This window comes from Heteronotia binoei, chromosome 10, assembly GCF_032191835.1.
Source record: "Heteronotia binoei isolate CCM8104 ecotype False Entrance Well chromosome 10, APGP_CSIRO_Hbin_v1, whole genome shotgun sequence".
NCBI lineage: Eukaryota > Metazoa > Chordata > Lepidosauria > Squamata > Gekkonidae > Heteronotia > Heteronotia binoei.
Window position 1 is genome coordinate 622,171 of NC_083232.1, and position 18,401 is coordinate 640,571.

General features: G+C 57.6%; 2 protein-coding genes across 4 annotated transcripts in view; both read right to left on the bottom strand.

Moving 5' to 3' along the window:
• The window catches only part of KCNH2 (potassium voltage-gated channel subfamily H member 2), an 82,682-nt gene extending 80,039 nt beyond the window's left edge, over positions 1–2,643 (bottom strand). Inside the window, exon 1 of the mRNA XM_060247970.1 lies at positions 2,489–2,643. Coding sequence (XP_060103953.1) covers positions 2,489–2,564 — 76 coding nt within the window. The 5' untranslated portion in view covers positions 2,565–2,643. The remainder of the gene's footprint in view (positions 1–2,488) is intronic.
• The window catches only part of LOC132578050 (arf-GAP with GTPase, ANK repeat and PH domain-containing protein 3-like), a 403,463-nt gene that overhangs the window by 314,299 nt on the left and 70,763 nt on the right, over positions 1–18,401 (bottom strand). The gene's annotated exons all lie outside the window — the stretch shown is intronic.

Sequence of the window (18,401 nt, forward strand, 5' to 3'; positions counted from 1 at the left end):
GAGGAGTGGGGAATCAAACCCTGTTCTCCCAGATAAGAGCCCATGCACTTAACCACTACACCAAACTGGCTCCCTATTAGAGCTATGGCTGACCCAAGGCCATTCCAGCAGGTGCAAGTGGAGGAGTGGGGGATCAAACCCGGTTCTCCCAGATAAGAGTCCGCGCACTTAACCACTACACCCAACTGGCTCTCTATTAGAGCTACGGCTGACCCAAGGCCATTCCAGCAGCTGCAAGTGGAGGAGTGGGGGATCAAACCCGGTTCTCCCAGATAAGAGTCTGCGCACTTAACCACTACACCAAACTGGCTCCCTAATAGAGCTATGGCTGACAAGGCCATTCCAGCAGGTGCAAGTGGAGGAGTGGGGAATCAAACCCTGTTCTCCCAGATAAGAGCCCATTCACTTAACCACTACACCAAACTGGCTCCCTATTAGAGCTATGGCTGACCCAAGGCCATTCCAGCAGGTGCAAGTGGAGGAGCAGGGAATCAAATCCAATTCTCCCAGATAAGAATCTGCGCACTTCACCGCTACACCCAACTGGCTCTCTATTAGAGCTATCGCTGACCCAAGGCCATTCCAGCAGGTGCAAGTGGAGGAGTGGGGAATCAAACCCAGTTCTCCCAGATAAGAATCCGTGCACTTCACCACTATACCCAACTGGCTCTCAAGGAAGAGTGTCACTTCTTGGCATGCCACCCTGTGTGGGCATTATGCTCCTCCCTTCCCAGCTGGCACAAAAAGAGGAGTCCCAAGAACAGGAGATGTCCTGGGGCAGAGAAGACTAAGGCTCCCTCTCAGCTGCAGAGTCTTGTGAGCAAAAACTCTGCTTTGTGAGCTCCTGGCATTAAAGTGGTGAGCTCCTGCAGGAATTACTTCGCTCTGGAGCCATCGTTCCTGCACTGAGACCAAAATGTGTGAGCTGGAGGCTGAAGTTCTGTGAGCTAGCTCACACTCACTCGGCTGGGAAGACCCCATGCCTTCCTGCCTGGCGCTGTTGGCGAGGGGAAGTGGCCGGCTTGTCGCCCTGCTGCCCAGGGAGGACAGAGGTGCCCACAGAGGCTGGAGGCGCTGAAATGCCTGGCCAGAGCAAGGGTTGTGGAAGAGGACCGGCCAAGGACAGGCTGCTGGGAAAGAAGGAAGGCCGGGAAATAGTTCAGATTCCAGCATAATCTTCCGAGGTGCCAAAGCAGCCTCCAGGCCGCTTGCCTTGCTCCAGCCCAAGAGTTAGGAAGTGGATGCAAAGGAAAGGTGGCGGTTGCGTTTTATGGCCCCGGGGCCTTTAGAGCCACTCTGAGAACCCCAGTCTCTCCCAGCTGAGAAAGGAAGCCCCAACTGGCTCCGTAAGAACTGGGACGTAACCCCCCCTGCCCCCCCCGCACCACTTGCTTGCCGCTAGGCCCTTGGAGGGATGCTGGCTGTCCCCAAGGTGGGGGGGGGAGGGAGAGAGACAGGAAACAGGAGGGCATCCAGGCAAAGTCCAGGCCAGAGCAGCTGCTGAAGGAAGAGGCAAGCTGGATGTAAGGAAGAGATGGGCTTAGAGCTCTTACGCTGGGTAGGGGGGCTCCTCCACACCCTCCCTGGGCCCACCCCCTGGGCAGGAAGGAGTCGGATCTCCCCAGCCAGCCCCCTCCTGCTCTTTGACACACCTCAAGGTCAAAAGCCCCGGCGGCAGCTGCGGCAAGACTGAGAACCAGAGGAAAGGGCCGGAAAGCCGCCCCGGCTCAGAAGGAGAAAGCAGCCTCGGCACCACCCACGCCCAACCCCAGGCCAGGAGCAGCGCCCCCCACCCCGACTGTGGCATCAGCCAGCCCCTCTCTCTCCCCCCGGGGGGCAACTGGAGGAGGGAGGGGCCTTCATGCGGCAGAACCACCGGCTGGGGGGCAAGCGGGGCAGGAGGAGGGGGCAGACGCCAAGGCAGCAGCGCTCCCGGAGGGGCCACCCAGGAGAGTCCCTGCCTGAGCCAGCCCGCTCAGACCCCGCCGGGAGCCCCAGCCAGAGCCCCGGAGGCCCCCCCGCCCGCCCAGGCAGGCCCGGCTCCCTCCCTCCACGTGCAGCCAGCGGCGGCAGCAGGAGAGCCGCCCGCCCGCTCCCCCCCCCCCCGGGGCCAAAGAAGGAGCCTGCAGCGAGCGTCCCCGAATCCAAGCGCCGAGCCCGGCCTCCACCTCGGCCTGGCAACGCAGCGGCCTAGCCTCGCCTCGCCGCGGGGGAGACACCAGCCCGACGCCCAGCCCAGCCCAGCCCTGGCACGGATTGCCCGGGGAAGCCCCCGCCCCCGACACTTCCCACCCCGGGGGTTCCGGGCGGCGGCAGCGGGGCGGGGCCAGCATCTGCCGCGGGGGGGGGGTCGGGGCAGGGGAGTCCCGGAGCGCGCAAGGCAAGGCCGCCCCCCCCTCCAGGCACGTGCCCAAGACCCCGGGGAGCCGGCCCCTCCCGCGCCGGGGAGGCTGCAACCGCTGGACGCCCGCCCGCCCGCCCCACTCACTCTGGCCCTCGAACTTGCGGATGATGGTGTCCAGGAAGGTGTTCTGGGGGGCGACGTGGCCGCGCCGGACCGGCATGCTGTCAGCCCATCTGGGAGCGCCGAGCGGGGCCCGCCCCAGCGCCCGTCCGCCGCCGCCTCCTGCGCCCCACACCAGCGGGCGGCCCAGCTCCCGCGCCCCTCGCAGCAGCAGCAGCAGCGCCCGCCGGCCCACCGCCGCCGCCTCGACGGCTCGGGCCCGGCCCGGCTCCCTTCAGCCGCGGGGCGGCGGCGGCGGCAGCAGCAGCATCGGCCTTATTTAGGCAAAGGCGGCGGCGCAGGGCGAGGAGCGAGCGGGCGGGGGGGGGGGAGCCGCTTCCACTCCCGGGCTGGCCCCGCCGCCTGCCTGCCTGCCTGCCTGCCCTCCCTCCTCCTCCTCCTCCTCCTCGCGGCTCAGGCGGTGCACCGGGCGGGCGGGTGGCGGGCCGGGGAGAAGAAGGCAGGGCGGGCGGCTGCGGCGACCAGAGACAGCCCGGGCGGGCGGAGCCCAGCGAGCCGCGCAGCCAATGGGGGCGCTCGGCGCCCTGCCGGAGGAGGGGGGACCCCGGGCCGGTGGAGCGCGCCTCTGAGCGTGTGCAGAAGGCCCTGCTCCTGGCCCGCCCCCACCCCGCCAAGGTTGCCGCCTGGAGACTTTGGGGGTGGATCCGGGAGAGGGGAGGGGCCTCGGCAGCCCCCCCACCCCCCCAGCCCTTCAAAGCAGCCCTTTTCTCCAGGGGAGCTGATCTCTGTTGGCTGGAGAGCAGTGGTGAAAGCGGGAGATCTCCAGGCCCCACCTGGAGGCTGGCAACCTTAGCCCCCGCCTGGTGGCTGAAAGGCGAAGCCGACCAATCCCCAAAGGAGGAGGCGGGGCCCCCTGAGGGCAGCCGCCTGATTGGAGGTGGGGCTGGGGGGAGCCCAGTAGGCCCCAGGCAGGAAGGGCCTGGCATAACCCGTGGGGCAGGCGCTCTTCCCAGACCTGACTTCCCTTTGCTTCTCCAGTCCGGTTTGTGCTGGCCTGGGTCTTCGAGGCAGCCCCCCCCCCCCAAAGTCTCCCCCATTACAAACAGCATTTAGAATGATACAAAGAGCAGCAGAGCCACGGAGGAGGGGCGTCCAGCAGGGGGGGGCTGAGGAGAGCCCCCTAAGGAGTTCTGCAGTGTTGGTGCCAGAGCAAGAGCCCCCCATCCATCCTCAGCTGGGGGTGGGGGGAGCAGCACTGAAGCGGGGCCTTGGGAGACAACCGCGAAGCCCGTCCTTGAGGCCTGTGGCTCCCCAATCAGAAGCCGGTGTGGATGGAAGAAGACACAGGAGCCGTCTGGTCCCTCTGGCCTCCAGTCAGCACTCCGGCCCAGCATTCTTTACCAGCTGGAGCTTCTTTCTGGACAGTCTTCAAGGGCAGTCCCACACAAGGTGCATGGCAGTACTCTAACTAGACGCTACCAAGGCATCCACCAGTTGCCAGATCTTTGCTGCTCAGGAAGGGCTACAGCAGGCTCACCAGCTGCAGTGGAGAAAGGCACTCCTTCCCCCAGAAGCAGCTGGCTGCAGACAAACTTTCATGGCAGGATGGGGATTTGAACCCGGGTCATTCAGGTCCTCCTCGTTTGGCCCTCTGGCTGCTGTGCCAGACTGATCCAACTTCAGTCAAGAAGCAGATGATTCTCTGGGAGGCTGATGGCTCACAAATCCCTGCCAGAGGAAGGGGCCAGATTCTCTGCTGGGCTGGCAGGAGCTGTGGCTGGCAAGCCCGGGCATCTGTCCCTGCTGCTCTTGTCCACCACGGGCGCCTGGGCCAGCCTTGGCCCCACAGGAGATGGTGCCCTGGCATCACACTTTGGGCAGGTCCCCCCTCTAGGCCTCTCGGGGGCGCCTTTCCCCCAGGCCAGGAATGGGCCCCTGCCCCACCTGCTTCCTCCCCCCTGCCCCTCCCCCTTCCTTCTTCTGATCTCACTCCACCTTGGCAGCACCCCCCGAAATAAAGATGGCCGGTGCAATTCCTTTTGCTTTTGTTGAATCACAGCCGAAAGGGCCTTCTGCCGTTGGTCTCCTTTGCAGCCCCTCTCGCCTGCCCAGGGCTTTGGCCCAGATGGGGACGTGGAGCAATTCGTGTCTGGCTCACTTTGGTGGGCAGCTCCGTCCTCTGGATCTCTGCTGCTCTCAGGATCTCTCTCTCCCTCGGCCAAATAACGCCCCCCCCCGCCGCAGCCCAGGAATAAATCTTGGCTTTTTGCCACCAGAAGCTCTTGCTGTCAGGCCCTTGGGATACATGGGATGCTTCTTCACCTGTTGGACCTGGACAGGTAGGAGAGGAGGTTGAGAGAAGCTCCCTCTTCCCTGGCGGTGTCTGCCTGGACCCAAGACACAGCTCTTCAGAGGCCATTTGGGAAGTCTCTTGTGGCTCCTCAGAATCACCCAGGGGTGCCCATTAAGGGTGCGCCAGCCAAGCACATCTTCTCCAAGGCTTGGAGAGCCACAGGACAGTTTGGCCAGCCTCAGCACTGCCACGTTTGGGATGGGCTTCTGGCCCAGGAAGAGTGCTGACAACTGAGCTTTGGAGGGGAACAGAGGACAGAGAGGACAAAGCAGAGATTCTACCCAGCTGGGAAAGGCCTTCCTTTGCTCTGCTGCCCCAATGCCCCTGGAAGTACCAGGCCTTGAAGCTGGGGTCTGGCTGACGTCTGGGGTCTGGCTCATATCAAGGTAGCCACGTTCGTCTGGGCCAGCAAAAGTAAACATGGGCTCTTGAGGCACCTGAAAGGCAAGTCGGAGTCCCTGCAGCAGAAGCCATAGTGGCCAAAACCTGCCTCATCAAATTCTTGATGTAAAACCTCAGTAGAGATGGGAGGTGCATGGCGGGAGCTCGTGATCCGTGAGATTTTAAAGGCCCTGAAATGGAAGAGGGTAATCAATAACATCTCTATGAAAAATTCAGAAGTACAGAAGATGAGAAAGAACAGTGGCTGCTCATAAATACTATACTTGGGGGCGACACAGATGACTTAGTTTGCTGCACAGTTGGCTGGTGGGACAGGCTGGGCTGGGTGTCTGTGCAAGTGGAAGCACTGGGCCTCCCTGGAGGAGGAGGAGATGCCCAGCAAATGCAACCACAGAGAATAATGGAACCATGGAGTTGGAAGGGGACACAGAGGCCATCTAGTCCAACCCCCTGCTCAATGCAGGATCAGCCTAGATAGAACATCCCTGACAAGTGTACCAATCAACATTGAAGCAAGTGGGACAGGAACTTCCCAGACACACCAATAATGAGACAGTGTAAAATACCACTGTGGCATATAGGTAAATTCTGGGAGACCAGGCTTCAGCCTTCAGACCTACTATACCGGAAAACCATGGAATTACTCTGATCGCATGGAGAGTTTCTTTCCTTCCACAAGACAATTTATTGGAGAACAGTCACCATGACAGGTCTGCAGGCAGCCAAAAACAACAGGCTTATAGAACCAGAACAAGATTAGCAAATTTCTTCAGCCAGGAAGAGGAGGAGGAGAAGTCATGTCAGACTAACCTGATCTCTTTCCTTGAGAAAGAGACTACCTTGCTGTATCAGGGGAATGCAGTAGACATCGTTTATCTTGAATTCAGTAAGGCTTTTGATAAGGTTCCGCATACTATCCTTGTTGACAAGTTGGTAAAATGTGGTTTGGATCCTGTTACCGCTAGGTGAGTCTGTAACTGGCTGACAGATCGCACCCAAAGAGTGCTTCTGAATGGTTCCTCATCCTCTTGGAGAGGAGGGACAAGTGGAGTGCCTCCAGGATCTGTCCTGGGACCTGTTTTGTTCAACATCGTTATCAATGATTTGGATGAAGGAATAGCAGGAATGCTTATTGAATTTGCAGATGATATGAGGGAAAAAAAGATATGAGATTGGGAGAGGTTGCAAATATGGTAGAAGACAGGAACAGGATACAGGATGATTTTATGTTGTGAGCCGCCCTGAGCCTGCTTCGGCGGGGAGGGTGGGATATAAATGTATTTATTTATTTATTTATTTATTTAATGACTTCTATCCCGCCCTTCCCAACAAGTGGCTCAAATAAATAAATAAAAATAAATAAATGATCTTGACAGGCTGGAAAACTGTGCTAAAACTGCAAAAAAAACAGAAAGGAATTTTAACAGGGATAAATATAAAGTTCTGCATCCATTCAGATGAAATGCCACTGGCAACTACTCTTCGCGCGCAGTTTTCCAACTGGTTCCCTATCCACCAAACTATCCGAGTCTAATTTACCCATCAGAACATCCTGGGGAACCCTGTCCAAAGCTTTCCTGAAATCCAGGTAAACAACATCGACAGCATTCCATTGATCCAGTAAGCTCATCACTTGATCAAATAAAGAAATGAGCTCGGTCTGGCAGGACCTGTTGGGAAAAAATCCGTGCTGCCTCCCCCCCCTCTTCCCCCAATCACCAAGTTGTCCATTAGGTGCTCACAGATCGATCCCTGTAAAATCTGCTCCAGGATCTTCCCTGGGACAGAGATCAGACTGATGGGCCTGTCGTTTCCTGGATCATCCCTCCTCCATTTTTTGAAGATTGGGATGAGGTTCGTCCTCCTCCAGTCTTGTGGCAGCTCTCCTGTCCTCCAAGAGGTCTGGGAGATGATGGACAAAGGCTCTACAAACTCTCTGGAAAGTTGTTTGAGCACTCTGGGTGCATCCCATCTGGCCCAGGGGATTTGTACTCATTCAGTGCAGCCAGGTGATTCTCAACTACCTCTTTGTCCAAGCCAACCAGCAGCCCGGATGCCGTGCCTTGCCTACTACCATCTCTAGATGAACCTGTTCTCTTCTTCTGAGAAAAAATAGGTAAACAAGAAGCTGAAATCTTCTTCCTTGCAGTTCCTTGGGCTGTTCAGTGGGAAGGTGCCCCTCCACTGGTGGAAATTAAGGTTTTTCCATATGGAAACTGGTCTACTGGTTGCTGGGAACTGGCACAAGGTGGGTACTCTGCCCACAGCCATGTCTCTGGGCTCCAGCTCCCCTCTTCTCTGCTTTGCAGAGCTGCCACCTCCTTCCCATCCATTGGGGCTCTCCCAGGCCTCTTCAGTGCAGGCAGGATCCAACCTGATTAGCGTTGAATGGACCACAATCCATTACAGGAGGAGCCAAGCTGATGCCTCCAAAAACCCAAATGGGCTGCTTGTGTGGCCAAGCGCCAGTCTCCAGCATGGCCTCCTCCCCTGCGTCTTCCTCTGCCCCAGGCCAGAAAGGGCTGCGACCATGGAAGCCTGTGTCTCTTTGTGGGGTTCTTCTGCAGTGGATGAAGGCCCATCTGCCAAAGTCACTCCCTGCGGAGGAGAACCTGGCGTGCCACCCATGAGCCTCCTCCAAGCAGACGTCAGCTGTCCCAGGTCACAGGACTTGCCACTGGTGCCCGCCTCTCCCCTCTTGCAGCCTATGGAGGCTGCAAGAGGGGTGAATGAGCTGCCCCCACAGGCCTCTCCCCAGGCAGAAAGCAAATTGCATTGGTTTGGTTTCACTTAGAGACCCTCCTCCCCTATGCCTGGGGCTCAGGACAGCATTTCAACAATACATTCAACCACGCCTTGAATTCAGCAGGACCTCACAGGAGCAGAGCTCCTGAACCTTTCTGAGGTCCTCCCCTCCTCCTCCCCACCTATCTACCTTGTCTATTGAATAGTAGGTGCAGCTGTATAACAATTCCTGGATGAGCTCCACCGCCTGTTTTTCTACAAAACCACCCCTGCATTCAACAACCCACACTTCAATCAATACACTTGCAGTCAATTAAAACAGTCACAAGAATAACAAATCTAGGACTATTTCAGACTCTTAAATGGCCCTTCACAGCCTGGTTTATGTCCTTCCCCCCCGGGGGGGGGGGGAGAAAGGCTGGACGAGACCAGGCTCAGAAGGAGAAACTGCTGCAGGGAGTCCTCAGCCTTCAGCTTGGCAGAAGAGCTCTGCCTTCCAGGCGCTGCAGAAAGGCATGAGGTCCCGCAGGGCAGGGGTGGCATCAGAGGGCAGGAGGCAGGCCCAGGTGAGAGGGCAGTGGGGAAGGCCCCCGGTGATTCCTCCTTGTGGAGCCTCCTATAAATGAAACACTTTCCCTATGAAGAAAGGTTAAACCGCTTGGGGCTCTTTAGCTTGGAGAAACGTGGACTGCAGGGTGACATGAAAGAGGTTTACAAGATGATGCATGGGATGGAGAAAGTAGAGAAAGAAGGACTTTTCTCCCTTTCTCACAATACAAGAACTCGTGGGCATTCGATGAAATTGCTGAGCAGTCAGGTTAGAACTGATAAAAGGAAGTACTTCTTCACCCAAAGGGTGATTAACACATGGAATGCACTGCCACAGGAGGTGGCGGCGGCCACAAGCATAGCCAGCTTCAAGAGGGGATTGGATAAAAATGTGGAGCAGAGGTCCATCAGTGACTATTAGCCACAGTATATATATGAGTGTGTGTGTGTGTGTGTATGTGTATGTATGTATATGTATATATATATACACACACACACATATATTGGCCACTGTGTGACCCAGAGTGTTGGACTGGATGGGCCATTGGCCTGATCCAACATGGCTTCTCTTATGTTCTTATGTCCTCTCTGCCACCTCTTTCCAAGGAGAACCAGGAGGCATCTCTGGGCTGTATCCACATACTATTCTTGTTGACAAGTTGGTAAAATGTGGTTTGGATCCTGTTACCATTAGGTGGATCTGTAACTGGTTGACAGATCACACCCAGAGTGCTTGTGAATGGTTCCTCATCCTCTTGGAGAGGAGGGACAAATGGAGTGCTTCAAAGATCTGTCCTGGGACCTGTTTTGTTCAACATCTTTATCAATGATTTGAATGAAGGAATAGAGGGAATGCTTATTAAATTTACAGATGATACCAAATTGGGAGGGGTTGCAAACACAGAAGAAGACAGAAACAGAATACAGGATGACCTTGACAGGCTGGAAAACTAGGCTTAGCAGTAGTATGTGCGAAAAGGATCTAGAGGTCTTAGTGGATCAAACGCTGAACATGAGTCAACAGTGTGATGCGGTGGCTAGAAAGGCAAATGCAATTTTGGGCTGTATCAACAGAAGTATAGTGTCCAGATCACGTGATGTGATGGTATCGCTTTACTCTGCTCTGGTAAGACCTCATCTGGAGTATTGTGTTCAGTTTTGGGCAAGCTGGAACAGGTCCAGAGGAGGGCTACAAAGATGGTGAGGGGTCTGGAGACAAAGTCCTATGAGGAAAGGTTGAAGGAGCTGGGGATGTTTAGCCTGGAGAGGAGGCGGCTGAGAGGTGATAGGATCACCATTTTCAAGTACTTGAAGGGCTGTCATCTAGAGGATGGTGTAGAATTGTTTTCTGTGGCCCCGGAAGATAGGACCAGAATCAATGGGTTGAAATTAAATCAAAAGAGTATCTGATCGTTAGAGTGATTTCTCAGTGGAACAGGCTTCCTCCTCGGGAGGTGGTGGGCTCTCCTTCCTTGGAGGTTTTCCAGCAGAGGCTAGATGGCCCTCTGACAGCATTGAGGATCCTGTGAATTTAGGGGGAGGGGTTTGTGAGTTTCCTGCATTGTGCAGGGGGTTGATGACCCTGGAGGTCCCTTCCAACTCTTCTATGATTCTCAAGAGCAGGCCTTGAATTCAGCAGGAGCTCACAGCAGCACAGCTCCTGAACCTTTCTGACAATCCCCCCCCTCCATCCCACCTTGTCCATTGAATAGTAGGTGCAGCTGCATAACAATCCCTGGATGAGCTCCACTACCTATTTTTCTACAAAACGCCCCCTGCTTAAGAGGCAGGGCTCCTAGAGCAGCCTCAGGGGCTGAGAGATGGTGCTTTGATGGGGAGGGCAGAGGGAGGGGAGGGTGGGGTGGGAGAGGGTGACCTGTGGGCTCCTGGCTCCTTCGTGGGGTGGCAAAGCCCCCCCCCCCCCACTGCCCCAGAAAGCAAAGTGGTCCCTGGCCATAGCAGATCTCAGAGGTGCGAAGGAAGCAGCCACCTGTCTCCCCAGGACCCCTCACAGCACTGCTGAGCGAAGGAGCGAGCACCCCCTGCAGCAGCAGGAAGGGCAAAGGGGGCTGGTTTGACCCCTTCTTTTAGTCCTCTTTGCTCTCCAGGTGAGGGGAACCTGCCTCCTCACCCCAGCCCTGTAGGTAAGAATCAAAGAGGGAGGGGGACAGAGGGGAGCCGTGGGGATGAGAGCAAGACTCTGGAGAGGGTGGGGGCCACGTCTCTCCCTCCCCCTCCAGTGTGATTTAAATTGCATGGAAGCTCCAATTCCCCTTCTACCTTTCCTGGAGTTCAGCCTGCAGCGATCAACCTCTAATTCCGAAATTCAAAAGAAGGCTGATTTGTATCTGTGCGCTCCCTCCCCATTTCCCTGCTTTCCTGCGTCCTTCTCCAACCAGAAGGCACGCACTTGTACAGGCTGGCTGGGGGAGACATATCCTGGCTGTGGCTGCCCCCCCCAAAAAAAGGACTCCAGCTGCCCTTGCAGCCTGTGCAATCTCGGGGCCTCTCCTTCCTCCCACCCACCCAAGAACTGACCATTCAGGCTCATGGGGGTGGAAAACAAGGCAACCCATGGAGCCTCCAGCTCTTCTTGGGGCAGGACCTGCTGGGAACTAAGGGCTGCTGGGAGCAGGGGGTGGGACTGGCTGCCCCACCCAGTTTTTGGGATCTGCCCACCCAACTCTGCTCAGTGTGCTTCAGGGGAGGGCTTGCCACCTGCTTCATGTGCTGAGGCGATTGGCGGGAGGGGTGGGGGGGGCGAGCCAAGGCTTGGGGAGGGGGCCTGTAAAATCCTCAAAGAGGCTGGGCCCATGGGGCACTATGGTCTGCCCCACCCCATCCATGGGCAGGCACTGTTGCCTCACCCCCCAAGCTCACCTGAGCACCTCCCCCCCAGCTGCTTGCCTCCTGTGTGCTTTCTAGAGCGGGAGGGGGTGTTGCTGACTCATCTGTGAGTTTTTCATTTGAAAGGCATTGGAGAAAACTGTGGCTGCCCTGCTGGGATGGATCAGTGATCTCTGATGGAAGCCGTTTGTGGGGCGGAGGGCGGGGGAGGCCTTGCAGAGGAGGGGCCGACAGGGCTGGCTGGAGCGGAGAATTGGGTGGAGGAGCAGGGAGCAGAAAGGGCCGGTTGGGTGCTGCGGGAGGGGTGGGGAGGGAGATGCTGTGGCTTTGTGCTGGAGACTTCTGTGCAAACATCCTCTCTCTGTCCTGCACTGGCACACCCTTCTGGGTTCTTTTGTCCATTTATCTCCTTTGTGAGGCCAACACAACCTTTATTGAATTGGGGAACTGAGATGCTCCCTCTCCAGCATCCTGCTCAAAAAAGGCAAAGGACTCCATAAAATCATGAAACATCACAAGATGTCAATATAAAAACAAAACACGCTATTAAAAATAAGCCAGTGGCATAAAAACTGCATAAAACAAACACCCTAAACTAAAAGCCAGTTTGGTGTAGGGGTTAAGTGCGTGGACTCTTCTCTGGGAGAACCAGGTTGGATTCCCCACTCCTCCACTTGTAGCTACTGGAATGGCCTTGGGTCAGCCAGAGTTCTCACAGGAGTTGTCCTTGAAAGGGCAGCTGCTATGACAGCCCTCTCCAGCCCCACCAACATCACAGGGAGGACAGCTACGGCAAACCTGGGCAGTATAATAAAAAGCAGAGACATCACCCTGCCAACAAAAGTCCGTATAGTCAAAGCAATGGGATTCCCAGTGGTAATGTATGGCTGTGAGAGCTGGACCATAAGGAAGGCCGAGTGCAGAAGATACTGTGAGCCACCCTGAGTCCGCTTGCGGAGAGGGCGGGATATAAATCAAATGTAATAAATAAATAATAATAAATAATAATAAATAGAGGAGGGACGGTGGCTCAGTGGTAGAGCATCTGCTTGGGAAGCAGAACGTCCCAGGTTCAATCCCTGGTATCTCCAAAAAAGGGTCCAGGCAAATAGGTGTGAAAAACCTCAGCTTGAGACCCTGGAGAGCCGCTGCCAGTCTGAGCAGACAATACTGACTTTGATGGACCAAAGGTCTGATTCAGTATAAGGCAGCTTCATATGTTCATAGATGCTTTTGAGCTGTGGTGCTGGAGAAGAATCTTGAGAGTCCCTTGGACTGCAAGAAGATCAAATCAGTCAGTCCTAAGGGAAATCAACCCAGACTGTTCCCTGGAAGGTCAGATGCTGAAGCTGAAGCTCAAATACTTTGGCCACCCAATGAGGAGGAAGCCCTCCCTGGAGAAGACCCTGATGCTGGGAAAGACAGAAGGCAAAAGAAGAAGGGGGAGGCAAAAGATGAGATGGCTGGACAGTGTTACTGATATAACAAACATGAATTTGAGCACTTTGGAGGATGGTGGAAGACAGGAGGGCCCAGCGTGACTTGGTCCATAGGGTCACAAAGAGTCGGCTTGAAACTGTGCAACTGAACAACAACAAGCCACTCTGATTCGGAGTAGAGGGCAGGATATAAATCCAATATCACCATCATCATCTTCTTCTCTCTAAACCAGAGCTCAGCCCCCAAAGCACATCACAATCCCTAGCAAGGTAAAGTCCTTCTTTCAATGCCTGGGAGGCACCAAAGAGTCATGTCGGGGGGGGGGGCCCCGGGGAGCACAAGTGGGGAGGGAGGGGCCACCACGGACAGCCTGGGAGGAGGTGCCGCTGGGCTCCCGGGACGTTTAGGACCTTACTGGTTAGAAGCAGCAGCCCTTTCAGTTGTCTCTGGAAACAGAAGGGCAACCAGTGCAGATCTCCCAGCAATGGGAGTGTTAACCTCCCCTCCCCTCCCCGCAACAGCCTGGCTGATGCATTTGGGGCCAGATGCAGTTCCTGGACCACTTTCAAAGGCAGCCAGAGTTGGCAGGCCAGCCACTGCTGATCACGGGTGCTGCTGTGTGCCCCGAATGCCAGCCCACTCCTTCAGGGCAGGGGTGCCATCCCTCTGGGACAGGCTGCCTTTCTCCACTGACCATCCTCCCCCGTCTTGCCTGGGCTGAGGGGTTTTTCTCCAAGCAGGTGACTCGTGGGTTTAAGCCCAGCCTTACACCTCGCCCCCTCCCCTGGGCCACAGGCCTCAGGGCAGCTCACAACATCAAGACAAGTGACTTACAAAAAATAAAATGACCATCTATGAAACAGAACCCTAGCGTAAGTAGCCAGTGGCATAAAAACTGCAAGAAACAAACACCAAACACCCAATCACAAAACTTACTACAACTTCTCATAATATAATGTTGTTCCCAGTGGCTAAATTCATGAGTCTAAGACCCAGTGTTCTCCCCCCCACCCCAGGAGGCCCCCGATGCAATCCCCAGAGTCTGGCAAGGGGGAGGAATGTCCCCTTGCCAGTGGGGGAGGAGCTCTCTCTGCCAGGCAGTGCTGGGTGGGCAGGAGGGAGACTGGGAAATGGTTCTGTTCCGCTGCCATCACCACCAGAGCGCCTGCACAACAGTGTGCTCTCCCTCCCCCATGTTTGGCCACATCCACTGTGTATTTTCCTCTGCTTGTGCTCCTGCCATCTGTCCCCCTCTCTCATCCTCCCAAGAGCCTCCATACAGCAAGGAGCATCTGGGCTCTGGGGGAGGGGAGGAGCTGCTCTAGCACCATCCAGCCCCGGTCAGTGGTCAGTGACAGCAGCACCCACCTGGCTGGCTGGACATTCCGAAGAGCCCTCCAGCTCCAGGAACCTTCAGGGCAGAGGCCACAGAGCTTCCGAGTGGCCAGCCCAGAAGCGCAGCAGAGCAGAGGGCTGAGCCCCCCAGAAGTCCAGACCAGCACCTGACCGGCCATAACTGCAGGGACCAGAAGGTCAATGCACACACTAGACCAGGGGCGGCCAAGCTTGCTTAACGTAAGAGCCACATAGAATAAATGTCAGCTATTTGTGAGAGCCGCAAGACAGGAACATCTGATGTTTGAGAGCTGGAAGGAAGGAAGGCAAATGAGGGGGGAGGGAGGTGGAAAGAAAGAAACTTTAACTTTAAATGCATTCTCCAAACCGCCGGCTGGCTTGGCTTGAAGAAGTGATTGAATGAGACAAATGCCTTCTCCGAGCCGGCCAATGAGGCAGTGGGGCTTTGCGAGCCACACAATACGTGTGAAAGAGCCACAGTTTGGCCACCCCTGTGCTAGACCACTTTCTGCCTCACATAATGCATGACGTGGATGCCTGCAGCTGCCCTCTGCTCAGCCAGCCCGCGGGTCTCCCCATTGCCCGCTCTACCGGCAGCAGCTCTTTGGGAGCTCAGGTAAAGGCAGGACCTCGTGCAGACTGGAAATTAGCCTGGAGGGCAGAGAATGGGAACGAAGGGCCTTTGGGCCGATGACGGGAAGGGAGCCACGAGGAGGTCCTGCAGGGGTCAGTGCTGGTCCAGGGCTATGGAGTTTGTTCATCAGCGTGTGCATGCAAGGGCCATCAGGTGGCCAGAGACGGATGGTGACCCCTGCAAGGAAGGAACAATTAGGCACTGGCCTATGGGCCCCACACCTTTAGGGCTCCCCCCATCCCGTTCCCCCCCTGCTTGCAGCCCTCCCAGCCAGCAGCTGAGCTTCTCTTTGCCCGGCTTGCCTGGTGCGGCTGCTGCTGGCCTTGTTGCCAGGTTTGCCTCTCTCTGCCTCTCCCCTGCAGCTTTGTCAGAGGGGCTTTTAACTCAGCCTGTGGGCTGCAGTGGGGTGGGTGCTCAGACTCTGAGATCATTTGCGAGGGGGCCCCCCAGATTTCAACTGCCTACAGGCCTCCACAGGGTTTAACCTGGCCCTGCTGGGCAGGTGAGAAGCAGAGGCGGGTGGCCAGGGCCTTCCTCCGCAGAGTCTTCCTTGGTGGTCCCCCAGCCAAGGGCCTGCCCTGTTGAAGCTGCTGAAGGAGACTGGGCTACACCCTCAGGGAACAGCCCCCCCTCCCAACTCTGCATATATGCTAATGGAGTCTGGCCCAGTGTTGCCTCTAAGCTGAGATAGTGTGAGCTAGCTCACAGTTTTTTAGCCTCCAGCTCACACATTTTTGTCTTAGCTCAGGAGAAATGGCCCCAGAGCTAACTCATGAATGCAGAAGCTCACAAGTTTAATGCTAGCGGCTCATAAAGTAGAATTTCTGCTCACATCCGTCTGAAGTAGTTGAGGCTGAAAGAGATCTTGGGGGGGGGGGAGGGGGGGTTGTTGTGGGGAGCTTGCTGAGAGTGCAGCAGCCCTGAAAGAGGCAAACTCCATGCTGGGGCTTGTGAACAAAGGGACGGAGAATGAAGCAGCCGCTGCCGTAAGGGCTCTGCACAGAGACACAGCGTGGCCTCATTTGGAAGACTGACGGCCGCTTTGCTCGCTGTATCTTGAAAAGGAGGCTGCAGAGCTGAGAAAAGTTCAAAGAGGGCAACGAAAATAATGAAGGGGCGGGAGCACCTTCCTTGCCAGAAGAGCCTGGAACGCTTCTGTCAGGGGGAACAGAACGAGGTTGAGACAATTATGCACGAAGCAGAGAGTGCCCATAAAGAGTTTCTTCTCCTTCCGCGCTAGAATTTGGCAGCACCCAGTGAAGCTGCTAATAGGCCAGCGATTCAGGGCAGACAAAGGAACAGTCCTTGATCCAGCGAGCGTGTGAGTGATGGAATGCGCGCCGGCGCTGCTCCCGAAGGCGGGTGGTTTTACAGGGGGCTACGCAGACGCCCGGAGGAGAGAACAAAACAGGAGTCAAGTGGCACCTTTAAGACCAACTAAGTTTTATTCCGAATGTAAGCTTTCGTGCACTCTAAGCAGACTTCATCAGACAGGAAGTCTGCTTAGAGCACACAGGAAGGCTTCCATTCTGAATAAAACTTAGTTGGTCTTAAAGGCGCCACTTGCCCCCTGCTTTGTTCTGCTGCTTCAGGCCGCCCGCTGGGCTCTGTCTTCGTGGAGGAGGCTTCTCCGGGCCACAAGGGAACCTCCATGTCCAGAGGCAGCAGGCCGCTGAACCGCAGTCCTGGGAGGCAAGATCCGGAGGAGGCCTCGGCCTCAACGCCCTGCAGCTGAAGCCCCAAAGGAACTGCCTGGCTGGCCCCTGTGGGAGGCGGGAGGCTGCACTAGGGCGGATTTCCGGGCTGTGATGCAGGCACCGGGCCCTTCAGTGCGCCTTTTACCCGAAGATGTGGAGCACTGAAGGCCGGACCTTCTGCCTGCACGGCAGATGCTGCACCTGGGCGGGCCGGAGCGGAGGCCTTCCGGTCCTCCTTCACCTGGGCTCAGACGCTTGGAGGGGCTGTGAGTGGATTTCTTTGGCTAGATCGCCCCGCCCCGCCCCGCCCCGCCCCCGGTCTCTTCAGGCACCTCTTGCCAGCCTGAGCAGCAGGGACTCCCTCCCCAGCCCCGCCTCCTGTGGCCCCAGAAGGGCGCACCAGAACCAAGAGGTTGCAGTTAATTCAAAAGAGGTCTTGGCTCGACATGAGGCAGAACTTCCTGCCGGTTGGAGCGGTTCCTCCGTGGAGGAGGCTTCCTCCTTGAGAGGGGCGGGGGCGGGCGCGCGGGCGGGCGGGCTCTCCTTCCCTGCAGCTTTTGAAGCAGAGGCTGCGCGGCCTGGGTTCTGGGCACTTGGGCAGACTGCGGAGGAGGGCGGGAAGGGCTGCACCAGGGCTTCGTCCTCGCGGCGCTTCCTCACCCCCCGCCCCCCCCCCCGGGAAATGCTGGCCGCCCCTTCGGGGTCTTGCAGCCGTTTTTCTCCAGGCCGGTTTGGCCCAGGGATCCTGGCAGTTTTGCCATCTTCTGGGCATGGAGCAGGTGCTGCTGGGAGTGAGGGGGGGGGGATAGTTGGGACTTCCTTGCATTATTCTTGTTGCGATTGTTGTTTATTAGATGTATCAGATTCTTCGAGAGATTAGATTTGTCAGGGGCGCGCACTAGATGGCCTTGGAGGTCCTTCCAACGCCATGATTCTACCCCAAGCCCTCCAGCTTCCGCTATGGCCTCTGGGCGTGCGCAGAGAGCCTCCCCGTCCGCGCTCTTCTCTCGGCTGCCGCCTGGGTCCGCCCGGCCAGCCTGCCCTGTCCAAGGTGCTGAAGCGCCGGGAGGAGGCGGCTGCCGGGGCTGGGGAGAGGAAGGCCCCGAAGAGAGCGCAGGAACGCCCTGGACGGAAATCTCTGCCCCGGGGCGCATCCAGGCAAGCCGAGACCGAGCCAGAAGCCATAGCCGTCGAGTCTCCGCAGCCCCCCCCAGCCCAGGCGCTGCTTGCCTGCCGCCCTCCGGACCTCCCGCCCCTGCCTCAGTGTGTTGGGGGGGGGGCTTCGACAGCAGCCCCTTCCGCTCCACAGAGGGAGGGCAAAGCTCCGGGGGGGGGAGGTCAAGGGCCAGGCGACTCGGCCGGCAGCCCTCCCCCCTCAACGCGTCCTGCCCCCGGGGGCGGCGCAGCAGCAAAGGCGGCTTCAGGCTCCGGCTCGGCACACCCCACCCCACCCCACCCCAGCCAGCTGGGCGCCGGGCGCCTGTACCTCCTCACCCCGCCCCCCCCCAAGGCCAAGCCGCGGCGGAGGAAGGGGTCCAGGAGCCGCCCTGCCCCACAGGCAACTCCCCCAGCTCCTCCTCCTCGAGGAGCGGGAGGGCGGGCGGCCTTTTGGGGGAGAAGTGGGGCGGCCGCACGGATGGGTTTGGGGGGGGGGGTCCCTAGGCCTGCTGCTCGCCGCTTTCCGGGGTGGGGAGGGGAGGGGCTAGCCGGGGCCGTCGGGGCCGTCGGGGCCAGGCAGAAGGAGGGCCGGCCAAGGCCCCCCCCTCCCGTCCCCCCGGAGAAAAGGGGTGCTCGTGTGTGGGGGGGTGCTCTGTGGCCCTGTGCCCCCACGGAGGTCCTGGCCCTCCCCAGGCTCCACCCCCCGGAGTTTCCCAACCTGCAGCCGGCACCCCTTCCGCCCCCACCCCCCTCCGT